General features: G+C 45.6%; 1 protein-coding gene across 1 annotated transcript in view; it reads right to left on the bottom strand.

Moving 5' to 3' along the window:
• Window positions 1-26560, bottom strand: part of LOC115092515 (lysine-specific demethylase 6A-like) — a 716945-nt gene that overhangs the window by 69477 nt on the left and 620908 nt on the right. Inside the window, 2 exon segments of the mRNA XM_029603412.1 lie at window positions 20484-20558; window positions 20633-20697. Coding sequence (XP_029459272.1) covers window positions 20484-20558; window positions 20633-20697 — 140 coding nt within the window.

The following is a 26560-nucleotide window of genomic DNA, read 5'->3' as shown; positions in this document are numbered from 1 at the left end:
GATTTTCAGGGGACTAAACATGATGCACATTCTCAACTTCTAGACGTTCAAATATAGAATGTTACTAGGTCTCTGGCTGAAAACATCCACATTTATTTATTTATATTCCTCTTCGCACTTTTTTCAGTGCTTCAAAGTGGATTACGTTCAGGTACTGTAGGTATTTCCCTATCCTCAGAAGGCTTACAATCTAAGGCCTGGATTTATCAAAATGCACTAAATATCGCATGCGATAAGAAAAGGGGCATGTTTTATGGTTACTAGGCAGTTTATCGCAAAGTACACTCTCTTAGCGCTTCGCATAAGTATTAGCGCCAAACTGATAACTTTTTCACACTTTGTGATAAGTGCCCAGAATTGTTGTATTTCCTACGTACAACCACTGGGGAGACCATTTTAAGCTGCTGGAGATCCAGCCTAGCTATCAGGGCCCTTCTACAACCCCCCCAGTGGTTGTAGAAGGGCTCTGATAGGTAGGCTGGATCTCCAGGTGCTTAAAAACTACTAAAATCGGCATTTGCGAAAAACATCGCATAGCACGATAAAGCCCTATCGCATGGCTTTACGCAAATGAAAAGGTAAGCCGTGCGATATGGGTTCGCAAATTATGAAGCCAGCCCACTTGGCCACAAATCCTGCCCCAAACTCCTCCCTTTTTCTAATTTGCATCGTACTATGCGTTTTTGCCTTTTCGCATGCGTTTAAAGGTGTTTTCATGCGGAAAATGCCTTAACGCATGTGAAAACGCCATATAGCACTTTGATAAATGACCCCCCTAACTTTGTACCCAAGGCAATGGAGGATAAAGTGACTTGCCCAAGGACACAAGGAGCGACAGCAGGACTCAAACCCTGGTTCTCCTGGTTCATAGTCCCACTGCTCTAACCACTAGGCTACTCCACATTTCATACAAATATTCTGCTCCACTGTAAATCTGGCTAATGCAAGAAGATAGACTATGCAAATCCTTAGTAACTGCTTCTCAATAATGAGCTATTGTTGCTAGGACAGTAATGAGCTAATGCAGCTAGGACAATCAGGGACTAACAATACAATGCAAACCAGTTCAGTAGATGCTGGCCGATAAGAATCATTTGACCCACCCAGTCTGTTCTGCCTACACAATTCTAACTGGTTATCACCTTTCCTTGTCCTTACTACTACCATTTGCATTAAAGAGATTTCCCAGCTGTCAACCATACAAGCTTGATTATTTATTTATTTATTTATAGGCTTTTCTTTGCTGACATTCGTAAGGCACATCATGCCGGCTTACATTGAACTGAAAAGGAGGAAAATACAATGAACAGAATAACATATCATAGTTAAAAAAAACATTATATGGTTATATATAAGAACATAAAAACATTATATGGTTATATATAATAACATGAAAGAACTGATAGGTAGGGTAGAAAAAAAAGGTATAAAGAGAATAGTAACTTTGTACAAACTATACAGCTTTATCTTTAGCATTGTGTGCGAAAGCAGGGGTTACAAAAATGCGTTAGAAAACTTCCAGGGGGGAGGGGTAAGAGGCACTAATGGAAAGGGAGGAAGAGTAAATGGGGTAGGGGCGCAAAGAAAGGGGAGAGGCCGGTGGGAAAGGGCTGGCATGGAAAGTCTTAGTAAAAGGTCTACGCAATAAATGCGTCAGGGTATGCCTGCTTAAAGAGCAATGTTTTTGACTCCTTTTTTGAATTGTTTGAGTGACGGCTCTATTCGGAGGGAGGGGGGGGAGGGAGTTCCAGAGGTAGGTGCTAGCTATGGAGAAGGCCCTTTCCCTGGTGAGGGACAGATGCGCAGCCTTCAGGGAAGGAATGTGCATGAGCACTTCTTGTGGGGCGGTTCGAAGTGCGGAAACGAGGCATTTCTTCCAGACCATGGTGGATTGAGTTTTGTATAATGAGGAGTGAAGAATGGTCAGTGTTTTGTATTGTGAGCGGAAGGAATGGAGAGATAGGCCAGCCAGTGCAGGTCTTTTAAAATTGGGGTAATGTGTTCTGTTTTGCGTTGTTGTTGTTATGATTCTAGCCATGGAGTTTTGGAGGATCTGAAGAGGCTTGATTGTGGTAGCAGGAAGGCAGAGTAGAACGGCGTTTACAATAGTCCAGTTTCGAAAGCATTGTAGCCTGGACTACAGTTCTGAAATCGTTAGTATGGAGCAGAGGTTTGAGTTTCCTGAGGACATTTAGTTTGCAGGAAATCTCCTTTTATGAGGGATTTGATGTATGGTTTAAAGTTAGTTGATGATCGATAAGGACGCCCAGGTCTCTTACAGATGTAATTTGTGTTGTGGCGCAGTTGGTTCTGTGGTGTGTTGTGGGGAGAGTAGTCAGGATGAGTGGAAATGATGAGTAGTCAGTTTTGCTGTGTTTAGAGCTTAGGTGTAGGTTGGATAGCATTGATGTTTATTGAGGTGAGGCAAGCTTCCCAGAAATGCATGGATCATCAATGGATTTTGTTATAGGGATAAGAATCTGCACATTATCTGATAAAGGAAAAATTTGAGGCCTAAGTCAGATAGCAAATGGCAGAGGGGTAAGAGGTATATGTTGAATAGGGTTGATGATAAAGATGAACCTTGGGGGACACACCTTGTGTGATTGGGATGTGTGAGGATTGGTGTCTGTCAATTTTTACTACGTATTTTCTGTGGTTAAGATAAGAAGAGAACCATGAAAGTGCGGTGTCAGCAATGCCTATTTCTGCCAGGCGGGTCATTAGGATTTGATGATTGACAGTGTCGAAAGCTGCCGAGATATCTAGGAGGGCGAGCAAGTATGAGGTTCCGTGGTCCATACCTTTGAGGATGGTATCTGTCATTGATAGTAGTAGGGTTTCTGTATTGCAGGCTTTACGGAAACCAAATTGTGAGGGGTGGAGGATGTTATAGTCTTCTAGGAAATCGGAGAGTTGTTTGTTAACGACTCTTTCCAAAATTTTTCAAATGAAAGGCAGGTTGGAAATGGGTTCTATAGTTAGCTAGGTCTGAGGGGTCAAGTGTTTGGTTTTTTTAAGGAGGGGTCTAACTACAGCAGTTTGAGTGGGTCTGGGATGCTTACATGTGTTGGATGGAGCAGTTGAGTTCAGCAATGGATTTTGCAATGGTGGATGGATATAGCGAGGAGGTTTTGAGGGAATGGTGTATAGGAAGTGGGATGCTGGTTTCATCTCTTTAGACAAGCTTCAATTTCGGCAATTGTTATGGGGTTGAAAATTTCTGAGTTTGCTCTTGTTGTCAATGCATGGCGGTGAGATTAGGGGAGGGCTTGGTGGGTAAACTAGTGAGGATGTTGTCAATTTATTCTTGAAAAACATTGCTAGTTCCCTGGCATCTGTTGCTTGAATTGTCCTCGTTAAGAGGGGTGGAAGCGGGGTTTGTGAGGTCTGAGACAAAGGTGAAAAGTGCGTTTGCGTTGAATTGATAGGCATGGACTTTTTTTGGTGTAGTAGTTTCGTTTGGCTTGGGTGATGGCTTGCCGGTAGGCATGTGAGGCGTTGATGTATGTGGCTTTGAGAGTCGCAGATGGTTGTTTACGCCATGCACGTTCTTTAGATCGTAGGTCGTTTTTGATCATCTTTAGATCATTTGTGTACTATGGTTTTTCTTTTTTCAGTTTGCGTAAGGGGAATTTCCTTGTGGATGATAGGGCAAAAACTCATTCGCAATGTTGGTGGTGTGAGATTGTTCCAGGAAAGCAATGCCAAGGTTGTTATTTTGTCAAATGCTAGAGCGATATCCTCTGTCTTACAAGGTTTGTGGAAAGAGATGGTCTTGCTGTGATTCTGTGGGGAGGGAGTAGGTGTTATGACGTGAGACTGACATTGATTAGGAGTGGTCGGACCATGGTACAGGGGGGTAATTACAAGTGGGTTAAGTATAGAAATTTGTGAATTAACAAAGATGAGGTCAAGCGTGTGACCTCTGCTTTGTGTGTGGGTTCATTGATGATTTGACTAAAACCTAGGGCTGAGGGTATCCAGCAGGACCTCGCAGGCTGAGTTGGTAGGGTGGGGCATTCTACGTGGAGATTGAAATCTCCTAATATTAATTGTGGGGAAGTTCGGTTTGATGTTGTCAGTGAGGTATTCAATGATGGGGGAAGGGTCGTGTTCAATTATGCCTGGGGGGGCATAGACGAGGCAGATCTGTAGTGATTTTGGATTTGAAAAGTGCTATTTCTAATTTGGGGGGGGGGGTTGTAGAGGTTGGAGTTTGAGGCCGAGGCCTTTCTTGGCTGCAAGGAGTAGACCTCCACCTCTCTTCTTTGGCCTAGGTACAGAAAGGATGTCGTAGGTTTTTGTTGGCAGCTGGTTTAGGAAAACATAGTCTGTGTTTTTTAGCCACGTTTCCGTAACTGCACATAAGTCAGGGTTGGTTTCAGTGAGCAGGTCATAAAGTATGTGGCCTTTTTTTTTTAATGGATTGGGAGTTGAAAAGGGTGATGGCTATTGTTAGGCCTAAAAAATTGTGATGTGGTGGAGGATATCATGATGGGGACTAGTGATTTGCTTTTGGAGGATGGGTGAGGGCGTGTGTTGGGTGGGGTTTGCGTTAATGCAGGACAGTGACGTCCTGGGGTATGGTTGTAAAGACACATGTGGGATTTGGAAAGAGGGAGGGGTTTTGTAGCGAGGGAGGGCAGGGAGTCACTGCAGCACAAGTAGTGAAGTTACAGCTTATGCGGTTTGTTACAAAGGTGGTAGAGGCTGGGTAACAGGAAGTAGAAAGTTCAGACTGGACTTCAAAATTGATGAAAGACTGTGATGGTGAATTCGCTGGGTTGCTTGAGGTGGTGAAAGTCTGTGATGATTTAGGATTTAGCGTGGATGGTGAAAGCGACGACAGCTGTGGTTAGATAGGGTGAAAACAGCTCGGTAAGCAGCTGGGGCTGCATGACGGGGAGCACCGTCGCGCTCCGTTCGGTCGTGCGTCGCCTAGCTGCCACGTTGAAGTTTTAAAGCCAAATGGGCCTGTCCCCCGATTGGCTGTGTGGATGTGGGTCTCTGGTTGGCTCCGGTGCGGTGAGGCAGGCGGAGGAAGAGGGCGGTTTGGAGAGCGGGGCAGCCACGTGTTCGGCGCTGGGGGTGCCGTGGGGTAAGCTGAAATCAAAGGCCCTTGATCATCTACAGGTGGTTATTCCTTATTCTTTGTTGTTAGCTGGGGACAGCAGCCAAGCATTCCTGCTGCCCATTCTAGGCAACCTGTCACTCTCCTCCCTCCCCCACAATTTACTGGTCTCTTGACTGAGTTTTCCCAACTGAAAATGCTGTGTACTGGACTGAAGCTTGCTAGCTATTTGAATGTCTATCATATCCCACTCTTTCCCTCAGAGTATATTTTGAGTTTCTTAAGTCTCTCTGAAGGATCTGCATTGCAAACCCTGCTCTATTTTGGTTCACAAACTTAGTCTCAAGCCTTCAACCAGGCCCAGCTCTACTTCCTTCCTTCTTTTCTGAAACCACAGTGGAAGAAAAACTGCCCATCTTCTCTCTTCCTTCAAACTCACTACTTGCTCCTGACCCCAATCCCACTCAATTCTTTAGTTCTCTTTCCTTGCAGTCCATCTGTCATGTTCTTAACCTTTATCACTTTTTCATTGCTATAATGCTTCTGTTACCTTCAAACATGCTGTGATCACACTACTCAAAAAATTCTCACTGAAACCTACTTGCATTAACTATCAACCTATTTCACTCCTTTTGCTTCTAAACTACTTGTTGAATGCCCTGTTCACCACTGCTGTCTTCACTTTCTTTCATTTGCAAGCCATCCTCGATCTACTCCAATCTGGTTTTTGCCCTCCACCAGAACAGCCCTTGCCAAAGTCTCCAATGAACTGTTTATGGCTAAAGCCAAAGACTTTTACTCAATCCTTATCCTCTTTGACCTACTACTATTTTGACACCACCTATTCTTTTCTGTCCTCATTTGGATTTCGGGACTCTGTCCTATCTTGGTTCTCTTTTTACCTCTTCCATTTGCACTTTTAATGTGTCATCTGGAGAGTGCACTATCAATTGGTATGCTTTCAGGGTTCTGTCCTGGGCCCTGTTCTCTTCTCTTTATATACTATTTCCCTTGGTGCTCTGACCTCCCCTCATGGCTTTCAATGCAATCTTTATGCCGATAATTCTCAGATTTATTCCTTCTACACCAGAAAGTTTAATCAGGAATCAGTCCCAAATGTCAGCCTGTTTGTTCAGACATCACTGCCTGGATGCTCCACTACCATCTTACACTCAACATGGCCAAAACAGAGCTGATCTACACTCACCCCCCCCCCCCCCCCCCCCCAAAGCCTTTTGCCCTCCATTTCTGTGGAAACACTATAATCCTCCCAGTCCCTCAGCCTGTCTCCTTGGAGACTTCTCTCTTCTTCTCTACACATATCCAAACCACTGCTAAAATGTGTTGTTTCTCTCTCTGTCACCATCAAAATCTGTACTATCCTTTCTGAACACACTACCAGAACCCTTTTGTACTCTCATCAACTCCTGCTTAGACTAATGCAACCTGTTCCTCACAGGTCTCCCAGTGAACCATCTCTCTCCACTACAATCTATCCAAAATTCAGTTGTGACTTCTTTCAGACAAGTTGCTACACCTACATAACCACTTTTCTCAAGTCATTACATTGGTTCCATATCCATTTCCACATATAGTTCAAGCTCCTCTTACTAACCTGCAAGTAGCTTCTCACTACCTCTCCCTACACAACTCCACGTGAACACCACTCAACTATGCTCTTCTATTTTACCGTCAATTCCCGTCTGTGCGCTTTTGACCTAGCTGTAACATGTTCTTGGAATAGATTTCCTAGGCTGGCGTGTCATCTCTTGCCTTATTAAATCTAATCTAAAAACCCACTTTTGGAGGATGCTTTTAAATTCTAACCCCCGATTATCCTACTTACAGACATTGATTTTAACCATTTTCTTATATTAAATTCCCAGTCTTTTGTCCTGTAAATTTTTCTTTAGACCATAAGCTCTACCAAGAAGGAACTGTCTCTTATATAGTTTTGTACAGTGCTGTGTACATCGAGAAGCACCATGGATGTGATAAATCGTAGAATTCTACATTGGAAGCTATCCTTTTAATTGTTTCCATGCTCTCAATGCCATTATAAAACTATGCTCTTCAAAACTGAACGAGTATACATGCTGGGATCCATTAATGACTTATAATTAGGGCTTTTGATTCTAGGTTTTAATTAATAAACCCAGATAAAACACCTCCAATGTGAAAAAATAAATTAGGTGTTTATTAAACAGAACCACACTAGTTCCTCAAATACTCTTACCCCTCTCTGTTGCCTACCCTAAATCCTATCCTTTATGTGTTTTCCACGCTAATGACTCCTCAATCTGCACAAAACTAAGTATACAATAATAAACACTTAAATGGAGTATACAATAATAAACACTTTAATGGAGAAATTTATACTTACCTCATAATTTCCTTTCCTTTAATCATTCTACACCAGTCCAGAACAATTGGGTTTATCTCCTACTTCCAACAGACAGAGGCAGATCACATTTATTTTCTGTGACATCACTATTTACGTGTGGTGCAGGACTGTTAAAGCCAGTATTCCCATAACAAAGCAGTTTATTAAACTTTAAAAAATGAACCTTATATTAAAATTTATAATTAAAGAATTTTTCAAAAACAAACTTTAGTAACACCAAATCAAATTTTTGTTTTTACATTTCTGTGCTCGTTACCTAACCAAAATCTGCAATAAACTTTTACCTTCCCAGGTGGGTTTCTGGACTGGTGTAACAGGACTAAAGGAAGGAAATTATTAGGTAAGTATACATTTCTCCTCCCTTTATCATCCTGTTATAAGTCAAGAATAATTAGGAAGTACCAAAGCCCAATTATTCTGGGTGGGATATTAAACCCGTTCTGAGTATGCTTACTCCAAAAGCAGTGTACTCTTTAACGAAAATATCCAATCTATAATGTTTTATAAAAAAAACCCGTAAAGACAATGTCACAGCTTTACAAATGTCTATAGGATATATAGCCACCAATTCTGCCCAAAAGGAAGACTAAACTCTTGCTGAATAGGCTCTGAATTTCTGGAGCCTGTCGCCCTTTTAATATGTATGTTGAAAATATAGTTTCCTTAATCCATCTTAAGGTTGCTTTTGATGCCGATTCACCTTTGTGTGGTCTTCCAAATAAAAATGTATCTGATTTACCAAAATGAATTTGTTATTGCCAAATGTTTTGATAAGAATAAATTGTGCATCCAGATACCTCAAACACTTATTTTTTCCCTTCACATACCTCCTTTGAAGAAACCAGTAGAGATATAGACTGATTTAAATGTAAACTTGAGATCACTTTCAGTAAAATTGAAAGAACTGGCTGGTTACTGAACTCTGAGTAAAGATTAAAAATGAATCCCTATAGAAAAGTGCCTGAATCTCTGAAATATGCCTTGCTGACAATACTGCAACCAGAAAGACTGTCTTTAATGTAAGATCCATAATAATGGCATGCTTTCATGGTTCAAATTACTTTGATATAAGTGTTTTTAATACCAAATTTAGATTTCACGTTGGCAAAATTGCTCAAAATGGGAGATTTATTTATTTATTTGTTTTTATATACCGACATTCGATCTCAATTGAGATATCACACCGGTTTACATTCAGGTACTGTAGGAATTTCTCTATCCCCAGCGGGCTTATGTAACCTTTTGATGGGTTGCGACAGAATTTCTTTTGATTCTACCTTTAACATTACAACAAACATTTAAAGAATTTAATACTAGACTCTTCTCTAAACCTTTTTGTAATTTAAAATATTTAGTATACCTGGCTGCCCAAGGGGATTCTAAACAATTTTTGCAACGTTTCTCAAACAAATGTTTCATATACACATATGTTATTGATGTTGAATTTTTTCTTGCTTTTAACAAGTAGAAATAATGGAGGAAGAATAACCTTTTTAATGTAATTTTGACTTTTCGAGAGCTATGCCATAAGATAAAATGGACACAGGTCTTGTTACATTTGGACCATAGAATAAAAAGACCTCAGGAACCTGATTGCTTTAGAGGGTGATTGATTTGTAATCTCATTAGGTCTGCATACCAAAGTTTCTTTGGCCAATTTGGTGTCATGAAAATGACCTGGAAACTTTCCTTATTTTTCTAAGTGTCCAACCTTTCAATAGTAATGGAGGGAATAGATAAATTAAATCCAGCTTTGGCCATGACTGAATCAGTGCATATAGCCCTTAACTTCTGTTTCTTAGCGTTGACATAAAAATAATTTTTTTGCGAGTTGCCATAAGAGCCATCTGAGGTGTGCCCCCATCGATTTACTATCTTTTGAAAGACCCTGATTGAGTGCCCATCCATCCTGGATCCAGAATATTTCTGCCTAGAAAACTGGCTTGTACATTTACTTGACCTGCAATATGTAGTGCCAAAATCTATAAAAGCTTTCTTTCTGTCCAAGAGAATAAGAGGTTTGTCTCCTCTGATACTCCTTGAATTCGAGTTCCATCCTGTTTGCCCAGATATGCTACTGGAGCTGCATTGTCAGAGATGTGCATTTGTTTTTCCTGAATTAGGAAATTTCAACGAAATTGCCTAATTCGGTATGGTTTTGGGGAACGAACCGAAATTTTGGAAAAACGTGTTTTTTGGGTTAGTGCACCGCTAACTCCAGATAGTGCACACTAACCCGAAAATCGTGGGGCCCCCCCCCCAAAAAAACCCCTGAAATGTGGGAAAAACAAAATTTCACGCAGGAGGGGACCCCGAAATGAAGCCCGAAACAATTAAAAAAACCGATGCACATCTCTAATTGTCAAAATATTATCACTGCTCTCCTCTGCACAATGAGCTGAAAATAAATAAAGCAAATAAATGAAAGCATGCTAATTTTATTGCTCTGGTTTTTAATCTGTTGATTGACCAAGTGGCTTCTTGCCTTGTCCACTGACACCAAACAACGTTTTGTTGGCAATGTGCTCCCCAACCTGTTAAGACTCATATTTATGGTGACTAAAATCCAAAATGCTTTTTCTAGGCTTTTACCCTTTAATAAATTCTTTATCTCTGACCACCAAATTGGACTCTCTCTAACTAGTCTATAGTTTTTGGACAAAAGCATGACAATTTGGTAATTGAAGAAACTTCCTTTCTGTTCCTGGAAGGGATTATATCCTGCTCCAGTGGAGGTGGTGACAACTTGGCACTTATAGAAGTGGATGATTTATTTAGAACATAAGATATGCCATACTGGGTCAGACCAGGGGTCCATCAAGCCCAGTATCCTATTTCCAACAGTGGCTTATCCAAGTCACAAGTACCTGGCAATTACCCAAACATTGGATAAATCACAAGCTACTATTGCTTATTAATTACCCAGTGGATTTATCCTCTAGGAACTTATCCAAACCTTTTTTAAACCCAGTTACACTAACTACCTTAACCACATTCTCTGGCAATGAATTCCAGAGCTTAACTATGTGCTGGGTGAAAAAGAATTTTCTCTCGATTTGTTTTTAAATGAGCTACTTGCTAACTCATGGAGTACCCCCTGGTCCTTCTATTATCTGACAGAGTAAATAACCAATATACATTAACTTGTTCAAGTCATTTCATGATTTTGTAGACTTCTATCATAGAATGTTTATGATTAGTTCTTTTCTGTGCCATTCATTTTTGGCACAGATGATTCAATGTCATGTAACATATGTGCAGAAGTGTTTGTGCTACTCATCATGTGGTCTCCGCACAGTTGCCTTTGAGCCATTCTTCAGTGCTGATGGCCTTGTCAAAGTATGTTCGCAGTCATTGGCATGGACTTTTCTATGCCATTGCTGTATGACCATTGCTCATTATGATGCCTCAGCACAAGGGATTTAAGTCCCTCGACTCTTCTGTGCTAATGACTTAGTTGGAATCTTCAGGCTCAGAGATCACCATGGGGATCTTTCTCTCTTTCTATGATATTTAGACCCTTTATGCTCTGAGTAGCATTTAAGCTCATATTTCAAGCTTCAGATCTCAATAGACTACCCCAGAGACATTTTGCCACAGGGACCGCAAGTCACACTATCATGATCTAGTCCTAAGCATCAAAGGCCCAGGAAATATTGGGCTGCCAAAGCCATTTAGTGGTGATATTTCTCACAAGGTTTAAGGGACTGTTCCCTTTTCTGACAAAAGATTTCATAGACGATATTAGATGTTTTTCAGGGTCCTTAAAATCTTCCTCTGCAGATCTTGTTTTCTTTTTTTCTTTCGTGGCTGATGTGAGAGGAGAAAGAACATGACCATTTGTGAAGTGGATAAAATTAGACTGAGGGAGAGGCATGCTGCAGCATTAGTATGGGAACTCCACATACACAAAGAGGTTTCTGGGCTAGGAGAGAGTAAAGGCCAAATCGGTGCCACTGGATGACGCCACCATTTTATGTGGATCATCTATTATGCTATACATGGAGGAAAAAAGTGCCTTAGCTCTGATATTGGTACCTTATTAAATCTTAAAAGCAGCACCTTGCGTTAACACTTACTCTCTTGGGAAGAGTTAATATGAAGTTGCTGTCAATCAAAATTCACTTTCATTAGATTACCTCAGCCCTCAGGAAAAAACTATTTTTTGATAGAAAAATATAAAGAGGAAATAGAAGGGGAGACAGTAGTTTTCAAGAAGCTTCTCCTCTTATCTTTTTGCTTTAAATCCTTAATATAGATTCCCATTTGAGCTCTACCAAGATCATCAATGGCATTGGGAGCTATCAGCATCAGGGCTGTCAGACATGTGCCTGGCCCACAAACAGCTATATATGTTGCAAATAAAGTTGCCCTTCTCATTTGAGCTATTTTAACTGAAAAGATAAAAACGGTTATGGAAATTTCTGCAGCACCATCATCAGTATGTTTTCCAATTGTGGGAGGCAAAGAATACTGAGTTTAACTGTCCTGCACCACATGTAAATAGTGTGGATGTCAGACAGCAAATGTTGCTTACCTGATGTAACAGGTGTTCTCACAGGACAGCAGGATGTTAGTCCTCACAAATGGGTGACATCGAGGATGGAGCCCACCACGGAAAACTTCTGTCAAAGTTTAAACAGAACTTTGACTGGCCCCTACTGGGCATGCCCAGCAAGGCACTGACCCTGCAGCCAGCAGGGGTCTCCCTTCAGTCTGATTTTCAAAGCTTCAGGCAGTGCCTAGAAAGTAAGAATAAAACGAACCCAACACCGCGGGGAGGCGGGCGGGTTTCGTGAGGACTAACATCCTGCTGTCCTGTGAGAACACCTGTTTACATCAGGTAAGCAACATTTGCTTTCTCACAGGACAAGCAGGATGGTTGTCCTCACAAATGGGTGAGTACCGAGCTGAGGATGTCCCGACTTGCACCAAATGTACCCAAACGGTGTGCAGCCGGCACAATAAGTGAGGAGAAATTTGGAAAGGGCATCCGCACCCAACCGGGTAGGTGGAAGGGGTGTTGGTACATCAGGTTGGAAAAAGGTTACGCCAAGACAGACTGGCCGAAGATGGAGTCCTGTCTTCCAGCCTTGTCCAAACAATAATGGGCTGCAAAGGTATGGAGAGAACTCCAGGTTGCAGCTTTGCAGATGTCAGGAAGCGGCACCGATCGAAGGTGTGCCACTGACGTCGCCCATGGCCCTCACAGAGTGTGCTTTAACACGGTCTTGAAAAGGAATGCCCAGCTTGCTCATAGCAAAAAGAAATGCAGTCCGCCAACCAGGAAGAAAGAGCCTGCTTACCCACAGGTTGTCCCAACTTATTAGGATGGAAAGAGACGAATAATTGAGTGCTCTTCCTATGGGAAACTGTACGGTCTAGGTAAAAAGCTAGAGCTCGTTTACAGTCTAGGGCAGCGGTTCTCAACCGGTGCGTCGCGACACACCAGTGTGTCGCCAAGCACCGGCAGGTGTGTCGCGTGGCTCCCGGGTCCCTCCCGCTGCTCTTTCTTCCCTGCTGCCGTTGCCGCCGGGCTATCAGCACGTTCAAGCCCAGCGGGAACGGCAGCGGTTGCAAAAAACAACTGTGGCATCCGCAGCTGGCATTTTTTTCTTCCCGCGCCTGCATTCCACCCCCCGACCCGGAACAGGAAGTGATACGCGGTGCGCGGGAGAAGAAGAAAGGCCCGTGCCGCCGGGAATTCTTCCTTTCTTGGCCGCCGGCGGCCGAAGAGTGAAGAGGACTGTGTGCCGCCGCCGGCGACGAAGAGTGGAGAGGCCCGTGCGCTGCCGCCGAAGAATGGAGAGACCCGTGCACCGCCGGCGGGACTGAAGTCAAGAACGAAGAGACCTGTGCGCCGCTGCTGGAGGCTAAGCCGGAGGGACTGAAGAGCGGAGATTCCCTGCGCACCCCCGGAAGTCAGGTCAGCGGCAGCTGATAAGCGGAGGCCAGGCTTATTGGGGAAAACAATGAGAAGAAACTCCGTGTGTGGTAGAATGTGTGCCTGGGTGCAACTTTGTGTGTGTGTGGTAGAATGGGGGTGTGTGTGTGTGGTAGAATGGGGGTGTGAGTGCAGCTTTGTGTGTGTGTGTGGTAGAATGGGGGTGTGAGTGCAGCTTTGTGTGTGTGTGTGTGTGGTAGAATGGGTGCCTGAGTGGCAGCTTTGTGTGTGTGTATGGTAGAATGGGTGCCTGGGTGCATGAGTGAGAGCTTGTGTGTGTGTGGTACAATGGGTGCATGAGTGGCAGCTTTGTGGGTTGTGGTAGAATGGGTGCCAGGGTGCGTGAGTGGCAGTGCTTTGTGGGTTGTGGTAGAATGGGTGCCAGGGTGCATGAGTGGCAGCTTTTTGTGTGTGTGGTAGAATGGGTGCCTGGGTGCGTGAGTGGCAGTTTTTTGTGTGTGAGGTAGAATTGGTGCCTGGGTGCGTGAGTGGCAGCTTTGTGGGTTGTGGTAGAATGGGAGCAAGAACATTTGTATGTGATTGAGAGAGAGACTGGTCAGAGGTGGTGTGTTTCTATGAGAGAGAGACAGACTGGTCAGGAAGATGACTGGTGTGTGTGTGTGTGAGAGAGAGAGAGACAGACTGGTCAGTGAGGTGACTGGTGTGAGTGTGAGGAAGAGATACTAGTTAGGGAGATACTGGTCTGTGTGAGACAGAGACTGGTTGTGACTGGTTGTGGGCCCTAAGGAAGAGGACTGTGAGGACAGAGCTTCAGCAGCCACTGCTGCTTCTGGTGAGTGCTATTGGTCTGCAAGGGAAAGGAGTAGGAGAGTTGCTGGAGAGGGTAAGTAAAGGCGGCTTTTTAAGTTTATTTTTCTTGATTGACTGCCATTTTAATTATTGGGTATTATGTGATGTGTCTGCTGTTTTGAAATATTTTATTGATATTTGGACAATTTTTAATAATTTTTATGAGTTTTTAATTGTTGGATGTTATTCTGTTCATCAGTTGTTTTGTAACATTTATTAGTATAGTTTTACAATTATTTCTAAGTAGGTATCTATCTATAGCAGCTTGGCTTACTCTGTTTTCCTAATAGGAGGTGTATTAGTGTTTAGGGCCTGGTTAAATATTTGTAGTGGTAAATTACTGTCTTTTCATAAGGAGGGGTATTGTGCCTGCCAGTAAAGAGAGTTTGTTTTGCTTTTACTGAGATGTCATCAGAACCAGAATATATTTTTTTGTATGGCGAGTTGTACAGGGTAATGCCCTAGATCTGCTTTGCACCCATTTTTGGGGGTGGAGGGGATTCCTGAGGATGCAGAATGTATATTTACATTTTGCCCCTTGACGGTCACATGTTCAGTGTGTCACGCATATGAGAACCATCTGTCAGGTGTGTCCCGGCCGAAAAAAGGTTGAGAACCACTGGTCTAGGGTATGCAGGGTCTGCTCTCCAGAGTTGGAGTGGGGCCTGGGAAAAAAGATAGGTAGTATGATGGATTGATTGATATGAAACTCAGAAACTACCTTAGGTAAAAATTTAGGGTGAGTGCGGAGTACCGCGCGGTCCTGCAGGAGCTTAGTGTAAGGCGGATAGGTAACTAGGGCCTGTAATTCACTAACCCTGCGAGCTGAAGTAATAGCCAAAAGGAATAACACTTTCCAAGTGAGATATTTAAAGTCACAGGAGTGCAGAGGTTCGAAAGGAGGTTTCATAAGACGACCAAGAACCAGGTTAAGGTCCCAAGATGGGGCCGGAGGACGCAAGGGCGGCTTTAGATGGAGGAAGCCCTTAAGAAAGCGTGTTACTAGGGGTTGTACTGAAATAGGATTACCCCCAATACCCTTATGGAAGGCGGCTACCGCACTGACATGCATTCTGATAGAAGAGGTTTTAAGACCTGATTCAGAGAGATGCCATAAATAGTCCAAGAATTTGGAGATTGGACAGGAAAGGGGATCAAGGGACTGAGAAGTGCACCATGATGTGTACCTTTTCCATTTGTATGAGTAAGACTTTCTTGTGGAAGGCTTTCGTGAAGCTATCAGGACCCGAGAAACGGAATCTGAAAGGTTGAAAGGCTGAAGGACTAACCTTTCAACATCCATGCCGTCAGGGACAAGACTTGGAGGTTGGGATGGAGGAGGCATCCGTCGTTTTGAGTGAGGAGATGCGGGTCCTTTCCCAGAGGAATGTGCCTGCGGATGGAGAGATCCTGGAGTATTGGAAACCATACTTGGCGTGGCCAGTAAGGTGCTATCAGGATCATGGTTCCTCCGTCCTGGCGTAGCTTCACGAGAGTCTTTGACACAAGAGGGAGTGGAGGGAATGCATAGAGCAGACCGGTTGTCCACTTGAGGGAGAATGCATCCCTCGGCCGAGAGTGCTGGCTCCGAATGAGAGAGCAGTAATCGTCCACTTTGTGGTTCTGAGGGGACGCAAAGAGGTCTATGCGGGGAGAACCCCACTTGTGAAACAGAGAGGTCGCTACCAGAGGATCGAGTGACCACTCGTGTGGTTGGAAGACACGGCTCAGCTGGTCTGCCAATACATTGTCCACTCCCGGCAGGTAAGTGGCCCTGAGGTACATGGAGTGGGAGAGGGCTTCCACCCAGATCTGCGCAGCTTCCTGACACAGAAGGAAGGAGCCTGTGCCTCCCTGCTTGTTTATGTACCACATGGCCACTTGGTTGTCCGTCTGGATTAAGATTATCTGATGAAAGAGATGATCTTTGAAAGTGCGGAGCGCATAGCGGATTGCTCGAAGTTCCAGGAAATTGATCTGGTGTTCGGCTTCCTCTTTGGACCATAACCCTTGGGTTTGAAAGTTGTCCACATGGGCTCCCCAACCGATGTGAGAAGCGTCGGTGGTTAGGATTACTTGCGGATCCGGTGGAAGAAAGGGTAAGCCCTGAAGGAGGTTGACCTGAGTCGTCCACCAGGTTAAGGATAGGCGCAGCGCTTGTGTGACTGTGACTATGGAGGACAGAGGCTGAAAAGCTTGAATCCATTGGTGTCGTAGAGTCCATTGTGTTACTCTCATGGCTAGTCGGGTCATGGGAGTGACTTGAACCGAGGATGCCATGTGCCCTAGGAGAATGAGGAACTGGCGAGCCGTGGCAGTGTTCTGAGACTGGAGCTGGCGAGCCAGGGACATTAGGGTGTGGACCCTCTGAAGAGGAAGGTAAGCCTTTGCCTGTAAGGTGTCCAAGTCTGCCCCAATGAAGGATAAGGTTTGAGACGGGACTAAGCAAGATTTCTCGTAATTGACGAGAAACCCTAAGGAAAGGAGTGTTTGAATTGTCAATTTTAGGGAGGATTGAGCTATCTGTTGGGTGGAGGCCCTGATTAGCCAATCGTCCAGGTATGGGTAGACGTGGACACCTTCCTTCCTTAGGAATGCTGCTACCACTACGAGACATTTGGTAAAGACTCGTGGGGCAGAAGCTAGACCGAAAGGGAGGACACGGTATTGATAATGGTCGTGGCCTACTAGAAACCGCAGATATTTGCGATGGGATTGTGTGATCGCAATGTGGGTATAAGCGTCCTTGAGGTCGAGAGAGCACAGCCAATCTCCTCTTTGTAGCAGAGGGAGCAGCGCGCCTAGGGTTACCATTTTGAACTTCTCTTTTTGAAGGTATTTGTTGAGGGCTCGAAGGTCCAAAATGGGACGTAGTCCCCCTGATTTCTTTGGTATTAGGAAGTATCTGGAATAGAATCCCTTGCCTCGTTGAGAGGGAGGAACGGGTTCTATAGCATTTGATTGCAGAAGAAGGGATACTTCCTGTTGTAATTGAGCCAAATGGGTGGATAGACTCCACGCTTGAAGAGGCGGGGAGTCTGCCGGAAGAGTTATGAAGTTGAGGTGGTAACCCTGTGCGATAATTGTTAGCACCCACTGATCTGAGGTGATCTGCAACCAAGGTTGTAGAAAATGGTACAGTCGACCTCCTACAGGGATGTCCGGAAGAGGGGTTTGGCATGTGTTCCCTACAGGGGAGTCAAAGGCCAGCCGCAGGCCCAGGAGGAGGGGCTACAGTAGGCCTTTGTTTCCTAGGCTGACGCGGCTGAGGCCTAGTAGAGGATCGAGCTGGACGAGGCCTGGCCGATGGAGGGTAATAACGGCGTGGTCGAAAGAATGACTTCTTAGAGTCTTTCTTTTGCGGTTGCTTGGAGGTCAGCTCAGGTGGGACAGATGAGAGTTGTTTCAACGTCTCATGGTGGTCTTTTAACTCCGCCACAATCTGCTGAATTTGCTCTCCAAACAAATTATCGCCTAAGCAGGGTAAATCAGCAAGACGATCCTGAACCTCTGGGCGAAGGTTGGATGATTTTAACCAAGCCCAACGTCTGGCTGACATGGCTGTGGCTGAAACTTTTGTGGAAGCATCGAATATGTCGTAGGCAGTCCTAATCTCGTGCTTCCCTGCCTCAAATCCCTTGTGAAGAAGGGCTTGAAGCTGCGGTTGGTATTGGTCTGGCAACGTGTCAGCATAGTCTTGCATCTGCTTAAGGATGGCTCTGTTGTACTGAGTCATGTAAAGTTGATATGAAGCTATGCGTAAAATCAACATAGCTCCATGATAGACTTTCCGTCCAACACTATCTAGGAACTTGTTGTCCCTGGTAGGTGGGGTAGAAGAGTGTGGCTTAAGACGCTTGGCCTTCTTCTGCGCGGACTCAACCACAACAGAGCGATGATCCAGTTGAGGTTTTTGGAAACCTGGTGCTGACTGGACAAGGTAGGTGGAGTCAGCTTTTTTGTTAACTGGGGACACTGATGAAGGAGATTCCCAGTTTTTCTTGAGCAGATCCAAAACACCTGGTGTATAGGGATGGAAGCGATGATTTTTGGAGCATCCAGAAATTGAAGGAGTTCCATCATCTGGTGTCTGTCATCAGCTTCAGATTGTAGTTGAAAAGGTACAACTTCTGACATCTCTTTCACAAAATTAATGAAAGATAGATCCTCAGGAGGAGATCTTTTTCTACTCTCTGTAGGAGATGGTGGCGAAGGCAAATCTGTGTCAGAAGATGTATCATCATCATCACCCCAGGTATCGTAGGGATCAAGTGGGGCTTGTAGCCCTGATGGACCTGGCTGAGGCTCTGAAGGCATCGATGGAAACCGAGGTGGAATCGGTGCCGTAGGTGGAACCAGAAATGGCATCGATGGCTTCGGTGCTGCCGATGGAATCGGTGCCTGGCGTGGAATGGATGGAACCGAAGGATATATCGGTGGAGATATACCAGAAGGCACCGATGGAACCACCCCGGAAGGGGGAATCCGGAACGGTGTTTCTCCTGCCGATGAAAATCCAGTCGGAGACGGTGGTGTTGTCGATGGTACTGGAATCACCGATGGAAGGGCCGTCATGAGCGCCTCCATGCGGCTCAGTAGCGGTGCTAGCGCTTGTATCAACGGCTCGGTGGTCGGTTCCCTCCTCGGTGGCGAAGCCGGTGCCGGGGGCGGCACTGGAACCGGTGCCGGAGACGGTGCCGATGGAGGTTGCAATTTCTTCATCGCTTTCTCGATGGCCTCCTGGACCAGCCGGTCCAGTTCTGCCCGGAGACCAGGGGTAACCATACCCGGCTCGACGGGAGAGGGAGGCTGAGGCAGGGCCGGAGGGACCACCGTAACCGGTGGGATCACGGCCCCCGCACCCCGGGAGGGTGAGGGTTTCCTCGATGCCGGCGAACGAGACGTGGAGGGTGTCCGGTCTGTTCGCGGCTTCTTTGTCGGTGGCTCGGCTTGAGCAGAGGTCGATGGCTGTGGATCCTCGACAGGCCGAGACTTGTGCCGTCGATGGCGGTGCTTTTCCTTCCGATCCCCTCGCCCATCCGGGGAAGGGACGGGAGTCGACGGCCGAGAAGCGATCGATGGCGGACGGTCACCGGAGGGTTGATGATGATGGTACAACTTCGACGGTGCCGGTTCCGATGACGTCGATGCTATCGATGGCGTTGGGGTGGGTGCATGGAAGAGGAGCCCCATCTTCTCCATCCTGGCTTTGCGACCCTTGGGTGTCATTAAGGCACATTTGGTGCAAGTCAGGACATCATGCTCACTACCCAAACACATTACACAAACCCTGTGGGGGTCTGTGATGGACATAGTCCGGGTACAATCCGGACAACGGCGGAACCCCGTTGCCATGGCCTGAAGCCAAAATTTAGGCTGGGGATCGGTAAGTGCCAACAGGCCTCAAGGGCCAAAATCGACGGTAGTCGATGGAAAAAGGCAAAAAACTTACCGGGTTCCGTAAGATGACTAAAAATTTGTCGAAGGGAGACCCCTGAGGGGCAAATTTTCTTAGGAAATTAACTTCCAAATTCCTGTCAGGAACGTGGTTAGAGAGCTCCTTTCACCGCGTGGCAACTGCTGCGCGGAAAAAAGAAGACTGAAGGGAGACCCCTGCTGGCTGCAGGGTCAGTGCCTTGCTGGGCATGCCCAGTAGGGGCCAGTCAAAGTTCTGTTTAAACTTTGACAGAAGTTTTCCGTGGTGGGCTCCATCCTCGATGTCACCCATTTGTGAGGACAACCATCCTGCTTGTCCTGTGAGAAAAAGTCATATGATTTGCCCCCATCTGCTGGAAGGAGGAAATAATCCCAATCATTCTGGAATAATGTAGCAGCATGAGAAAGGAATTACAATTTATAAACACCTAAAATCAGAAGCTCATTTTATAATATCATGGCAATATTACTTCCTTTTTTCTGGGTGCTGCTACCTTTCTTTATGCATTCAGGCATGCTTTTTGCTTTTCCTGTTGCTTTATTACACTGAATGGCAACTTTCAGGTATTCTGTGCTGATTGCAGTTACCAGTTCTTGTCCTCCTAATTGATATGGCCCCCTATAACCATTAAAAAAACTATAAAATGTGAACACTAAAGCCACTTTTCATATTGGCTCTGTTGCTTTTGAAAAGAGAAAGCATTAGATATTTAAAAAAAAGTTAAAAAACCCAAAACAAAACAAAAAAGTATTCACAAGAACATAAAAATATCATTTGTGCTCCTAAAAGACAATTTGTATTCCTAGAAACTTACTTTTTGTCATCTGAAAGGTCAATATTGGTCCCAAATTTGATTGTTTTAAAAGGTCCCTTTCTTCTTCTCCCCGAGCTGTGAAAATAATAAAACAATTAAATCTTCTCATACTAAATCTTTGGGATGTACTCTCTTTTAATTTGACTTACTTATCAGAAGATGTAGATTCAGTATCTGAGTGGTCCTTATGGTGACTCTTTTTCTCATTTTCTTCCTGACAAAGTCAAAGAAATAATTTTTTATAAAATTAAGTATTCTGTTCAAAAGTTTTTTACAAACAAAGAAAAGTACAAAAAGACTGTGGAAGGCATGAAGTTATATTTAAAAGAAGATACCTTTCTAAAAATACATTTGTTTCATTACAAGCTCAAATGTCTAGAATTTTGTCACACAATGACTTCAAATTAGCTTTTCTGAATGAAAATACAGAAGAACATGTCCTGTTGTGTGACAGTTTCTTCCATTTTGCTAGAACACTAGTTCATCATTATGGGTACTGTTCATTGCGACAGAGGGAGAACAATGCTAAAGAGATTAAGTTACTTGTTTAAATTAATGGAAAATACATATGAAATCTGAAATAAGATTCCTGAGTATGCACTACTGATTAGTTCTGCTGTCTTTTGATTGTAAAGAACATTACCAATTAAGGTACAATAAACTGAGTTGTGATAGGATGAAGGTTAAAAGGGAAGCAAAATAGCAAGAACGTTAAGTAACAAGGATCTCCAACAAGTTCAATTCAAAAGATGCTTTTTCAAGTTGACAGAGTCCCTTATTTTAAAGGCAAGTTAAATTTTTCAAGGTATGGAGTACATTTTAATTCAGAAAATACCATCTACAAAGGAAATGCTCCAACCTATCTTGTTTTATGTTATGTTAGTATATTATTTCTGAAAATTTGGTCAGAGTGCTGGATGGACACTTTAAGGCACACAAGTAATTTATTCAGTTTTCAGTCTCAAATCAGGTGAATGTCAGTTGTCTCATGGTCTACCTTTTATGTGCTATCTACATAAACTTATGACTTCAAGGTAGCCAAACGAATCTTAAAAGAACAACCTAATGGGAGTAAAAGGCCCTTGCTAAACTAGAACCACTGGCCCCTTTGAGAGTATTTTTCAGTTAAATCTTGAAGAGCAAAATGTGACCTTCTTTCCAAATGATATATTGAAGACAAAATTGATAGGACAACCCTTTTGGAAATCCATACTGAGAGCCAAGTTCATACAGCTAGTTCTGTCTACCCATCTAGAATTGTGGATAATGTGGGATAAAAAATAATTTTAAATAAATCAGTCATAGGATTATCTTCATTGCAGAAGTTTCACTCAAAATATGGCATAGCAATCTATGTAAGGCAAAATCTAAATGATGTCTCCAAGTGTAAAGAAGATAATGAAATTGCTGTGAATGAAATCCAAATTGGTGAACTAACCATCATAATGTTGAGATTACTTACATGATAATCTCGTTTTCCTTAGTGTATGCAGATGGACTCAAAACAAGTGGGTATAGTGTGCTCGTGCTAGCAGTTGGAGACGGATCTGACGTCAGCACGGGTACATATACCCCCGCAGGAAGTGCAGCAATTCAGTAATCTTCCTTGCAAAAGCTTTATGGATATATGTGTAACTGACCGATCGATTAAATGAACAGGATTACCCTGACCGATTGATAGTAGCCGGAGACCGCCAGTGTTCTCAACCGGAAGGCGTCGACACCCGGTAGGGTGGATGCCCTATATAAGAAAACATGGCTTACCGTGAGTCGGTGAATCCCCATGTATACCGGCAGCCGGGCGGGATGCTGAGTCCATCTGCATACACTAAGGAAAACGAGATTATCAGGTAAGTAATCTCTACATTTCCTAGCGTGTAGCAGATGGACTCAAAACAAGTGGGATGTACAAAAGCTACTCCCGGACTGGGTGGGAGGCTGCCCGAGGGTCCGTTCAGGATTGCTCTCGCAAATGCTGTGTCCTCCCTGGCCTGGACGTCCAGACGGTAGAATCTGGAAAAGGTATGGAGGGAGGACCACGTCGCCGCTTTACATATCTCTGCAGGCGACAGCATCCTAGTTTCTGCCCAAGAGGCCGCTTGCGCTCTGGTAGAGTGAGCCTTGACCCGAAGAGGTGGTGGTTTCCCCGCTTCTATGTAGGCTGCCTTGATAACTTCTTTGATCCAGCGGGCGATGGTTGCCCATGAGGCCACTTCCCCTTGCTTCTTCCCACTGTGAAGGACGAACAGGTGGTCCGTCTTTCGTACTGCTTCTGACATTTCCAGGTATCTGGACAGTAGCCTGCCGATGTCGAGATGGCGTAGTATTCAACCTTCTTCAGACTTCTTCAAACCTTCCGTGGTTGGCAAGGATATGGTTTGGTTGAGGTGGAAGTGTGAGACTATTTTGGGTAAGAAGGAAGGAACCGTGCGAAGATGGATAGCCTCTGGAGTGATTCTGAGAAACGGATCACGGCAGGACAGCGCTTGTAGCTCTGAGATGCGGCGTGCTGAGCATACGGCCAGCAGGAACACCATCTTCAAGGTTAACAAACGGAGGGACAGGCCTCGAAGGGGTCTGAAGGCGGGTCCTGCTAGAAATTCCAAAACTAGGTTGAGGTTCCACAGGCGCACTTGGCCACTTCAGTGGCGGGCGAATGTGTTTGACTCCTTTCAGGAAATGTGAAACGTCTGGGTGTGTGGCGATGCTGTTGCCGTCACTCCGGGGACCGTAGCAGGATAGCGCTGCCACCTGAACCTTGATGGAATTGAGGGACAGACCCTTCTGAAGTCCATCTTGCAGGAAATCCAAAATGATAGGGATTTTTGCGGCATGTGGATTGGTGCCGTGAGATTCACACCAGGCTTCAAATACTCTCCAGATCCTTATATATGTTAGTGATGTGGAGAACTTGAGTGCTTGGAGGAGTGTATCTATTACCGGCCCCGAATATCCTCTTTTCTTCAGTCTAGCCCTCTCAATGGCCAGACCGTAAGAGAGAATTGAGCTGGATCTTCGTGGAGGATGGGACCTTGCCGCAGCAGGTCCCTGTGTGGAGGCAGGGTAGTGGATTCCCTGCCAGTAGTCTTCTCATGTTTGCGTACCAGGGTCTTCTTGGCCAGTCCGGGGCCACTAGAAGAACTAGGCCTCTGTGCCGTTGAATCTTGTGTATAATGGCACCCAACAGGGGCCATGGGGGAAAGGCATATAGCAGGATCCCCTGAGGCCATGGCTGTACCAGGGCATCGATCCCCTGGGATAGAGGATCCCGCCTGTGGCTGAAATATCTGGATACTTGAGCGTTGGATCTGTCCACTAGTAGGTCCATGCCCGGCGTCCCCCACTGATCCACAATCATCTGGAAAGCTGTGGGCGACAGCTGCCATTCCCCCGGGTTCAGGCTTTCTCTGCTGAGGAAGTCTGCCACGGTGTTGTCCTTCCCGGCGATGTGGACGGCGGAGATGTCCTGGAGATTTGCTTCCGCCCAGATCATCAGGGGGCCTATTTCTAGGGACACCTGTCGGCTTCTGGTTCCACCCTGTCGGTTGATGTATGCCACTGTGGTGGCATTGTCCGACATCACTCTGACCGCTCTGTTTCGAAGTCTGTGGGCAAATCGCAGGCATGCTAGCCTGACTGCCCGTGCCTCTAGTCGGTTGATGTTCCATCCCGACTCTTCTTTGTTCCACCGCCCTTGGGCGGTGAGTTCTTCGCAATGTGCTCCCATCCATTCAGGCTGGCATCTGTCGTGAGCAGGGTCCAGGTTGGGGAGGACATTCTTGACCCCTGGCTCATGTGGCCGGGCTGCAACCACCACCGTATCTGATTCCGCACTCTGGCTGGTAGAGGTAGGTGTACGGTGTAGTTCTGTGATCGTGGGCTCCACCGAGATAGGAGGGTGCGTTGTAATGGTCTCATATGAGCCCGCGCCCATGGTATCACCTCCAGAGTGGATGCCATAAGGCCCAGGACCTGTAGATAATCCCAAGCTGTGGGCCGGGTGGCGCTCAGCAGGGCCTGTAGACGATTCCGGAGCTTTGATCTCCTCTTGGAGGTCAGACTGACCTTGTCTTCCTGGGTGTTGAATCGGACTCCTAGATATTCCAGCGACTGAGAAGGCTGTAGGGAACTCTTGTTCAAGTTTACTACCCATCCTTTATTTATTTATTTATTTATTTGCATTTCTTATATACCGGCATTCGCGATGGGAGTCGCATCATGCCGGTTTACAATAAACAGGGTGTGACAGAAGGATAAATACTTAAAACACTTAACATTAACATGTGATAGAATAGGAAAATAGCAGTTACAATAAAACATCCTAGGCTTTCCATCCTAGGCTTTTCCATCCTAGGCTTTCCAGAAGAGCTATAACTCTGTTGGTTGCCTGGTGGCTCTCCTCCGGTGACTTTGCCCTGATCAGCCAATCGTCCAGGTAGGGATGGACGAGGATTCCTTCCTTCCTGAGGGACGCGGCCACTACTACTATGACCTTGGTAAAGGTCCGCGGCGCGGTGGCTAACCTGAAGGGTAAAGCTCGGAACTGGAAGTGTTGGTTCAGGACTTTGAAGCGTAAATAGCGCTGGTGATCCCGATGGATTGGGATATGCAAGTAGGCTTCCGACAGATCTAGGGATGTGAGAAACTCCCCTGGCTGTACTGAATTTTTGACAGACCGCAGAGTTTCCATGCGAAAGCTGGGGACCCGTAGGTGTCGGTTGACTGACTTGAGGTCCAGGACGGGCCTGAAAGTGCCCTCCTTCTTGGGCACTATGAAATAAATAGAATAATGCCCAGAATTTATCTCCCTTGCAGGCACTGGGATTATGGCTCTTAGGGACAGGAGCCTCTACAAGGTAACTTCTAGTGCCGTCCTCTTGAGGGGTGAACAAGAAGATTCCACAAACTTGTCCGGCGGGAGCCGAAGAAAGTCCAGGTAATACCCTTCTCGGATGATGGCGAGGACCCACTGGTCCGAGGTAATCTCGACCCACCTGCGGTAGAAGAGGGTTAGCCTGCCCCCTATGGCTGCTACCCCCGGATGGGTCGGCTGATTGTCATTGTGGGGTACGGTTGGGACCCGAACCTGAGCCGGTTCCCCTCTTGTTGTGCTTAGTCCGAAAGGACTGGTTCCTGGCCTGCGAACGAGGTGCTTGGTAGCGAGTTCTGTAAGGGTTGAAGCGCTGAGAGTTTCTACTTCTGGATGGTCTAGCAAAAGGGTGCTGGCTCCTCCTTGACCTGTCTTCTGGTAGACGGGGTAATGGAGAGGCGCCCCATTTATTGGCCAGTTTCTCGAGGTCACTGCCGAACAGGAGGGATCCCTTAAAGGGCATTCTCGTGAGACGTGTCTTGGAGGAGGAGTCGGCCGACCAATTACGTAGCCAGAGCTGTCTCCTGGCTGCCACTGAGGATGACACTCCCTTGGCTGCCGTACAGACTAGGTCGGAGGCTGCGTCAGTGAGGAATGAGAGAGCTGATTCCATCTCTTCTCCCGGGGTGTTGTTCCTAGCCTGTGATAAACAGGAACGCGTCACCACGGTGCAGCAGGTCGCAATTCGTAGGGACATGGCTGCCACCTCAAAGGCTTGTTTCAGAATGGCGTCCATGTGCCGGTCATGTGTATCCTTGAGGGCCGCCCCCCCTTCCACCGGAATGGTGGTGCGCTTCACAATTGCGCTAACTATGGAGTCTACCTGGGGTCACACCAGCATCTCCTTGGTTGCCGGGTCTAAGGGGTACATGCCAGACAAGGCCCGACCCCCTTTGAATGAGGCCTCCGGCGCATTCCATTCCAGATCGATTGGCTGCTCTCCCGGCGCACACAGGCCACTCTCCTGTGCGCGCGATTCAGTATGCAAATTAGGTCCTGTGGTAGAAACAGGTAAAAAGAGGCGCATGGGACACTAGCGCGTCCCTAGTGCCTCTTTAGGGACAGGAGCGGCGGCTGTCAGCGGGTTTGACAGCCGAGATTAAATTTTGCCAGCGTCAGTTCTTGAGCCCGCTGACAGCCACGGGTTTGGAAACCGGACGCCGGCAAAATTGGTTTTCAACCCGCGAGCCTACTTCGAAATTTTTTT

The sequence above is a fragment of the Rhinatrema bivittatum genome, chromosome 5 (genome assembly GCF_901001135.1).
Source record: "Rhinatrema bivittatum chromosome 5, aRhiBiv1.1, whole genome shotgun sequence".
NCBI lineage: Eukaryota > Metazoa > Chordata > Amphibia > Gymnophiona > Rhinatrematidae > Rhinatrema > Rhinatrema bivittatum.
Note: the sequence above shows the minus strand (reverse complement) of the source record. Positions and strands in the feature narration are given on the sequence as shown.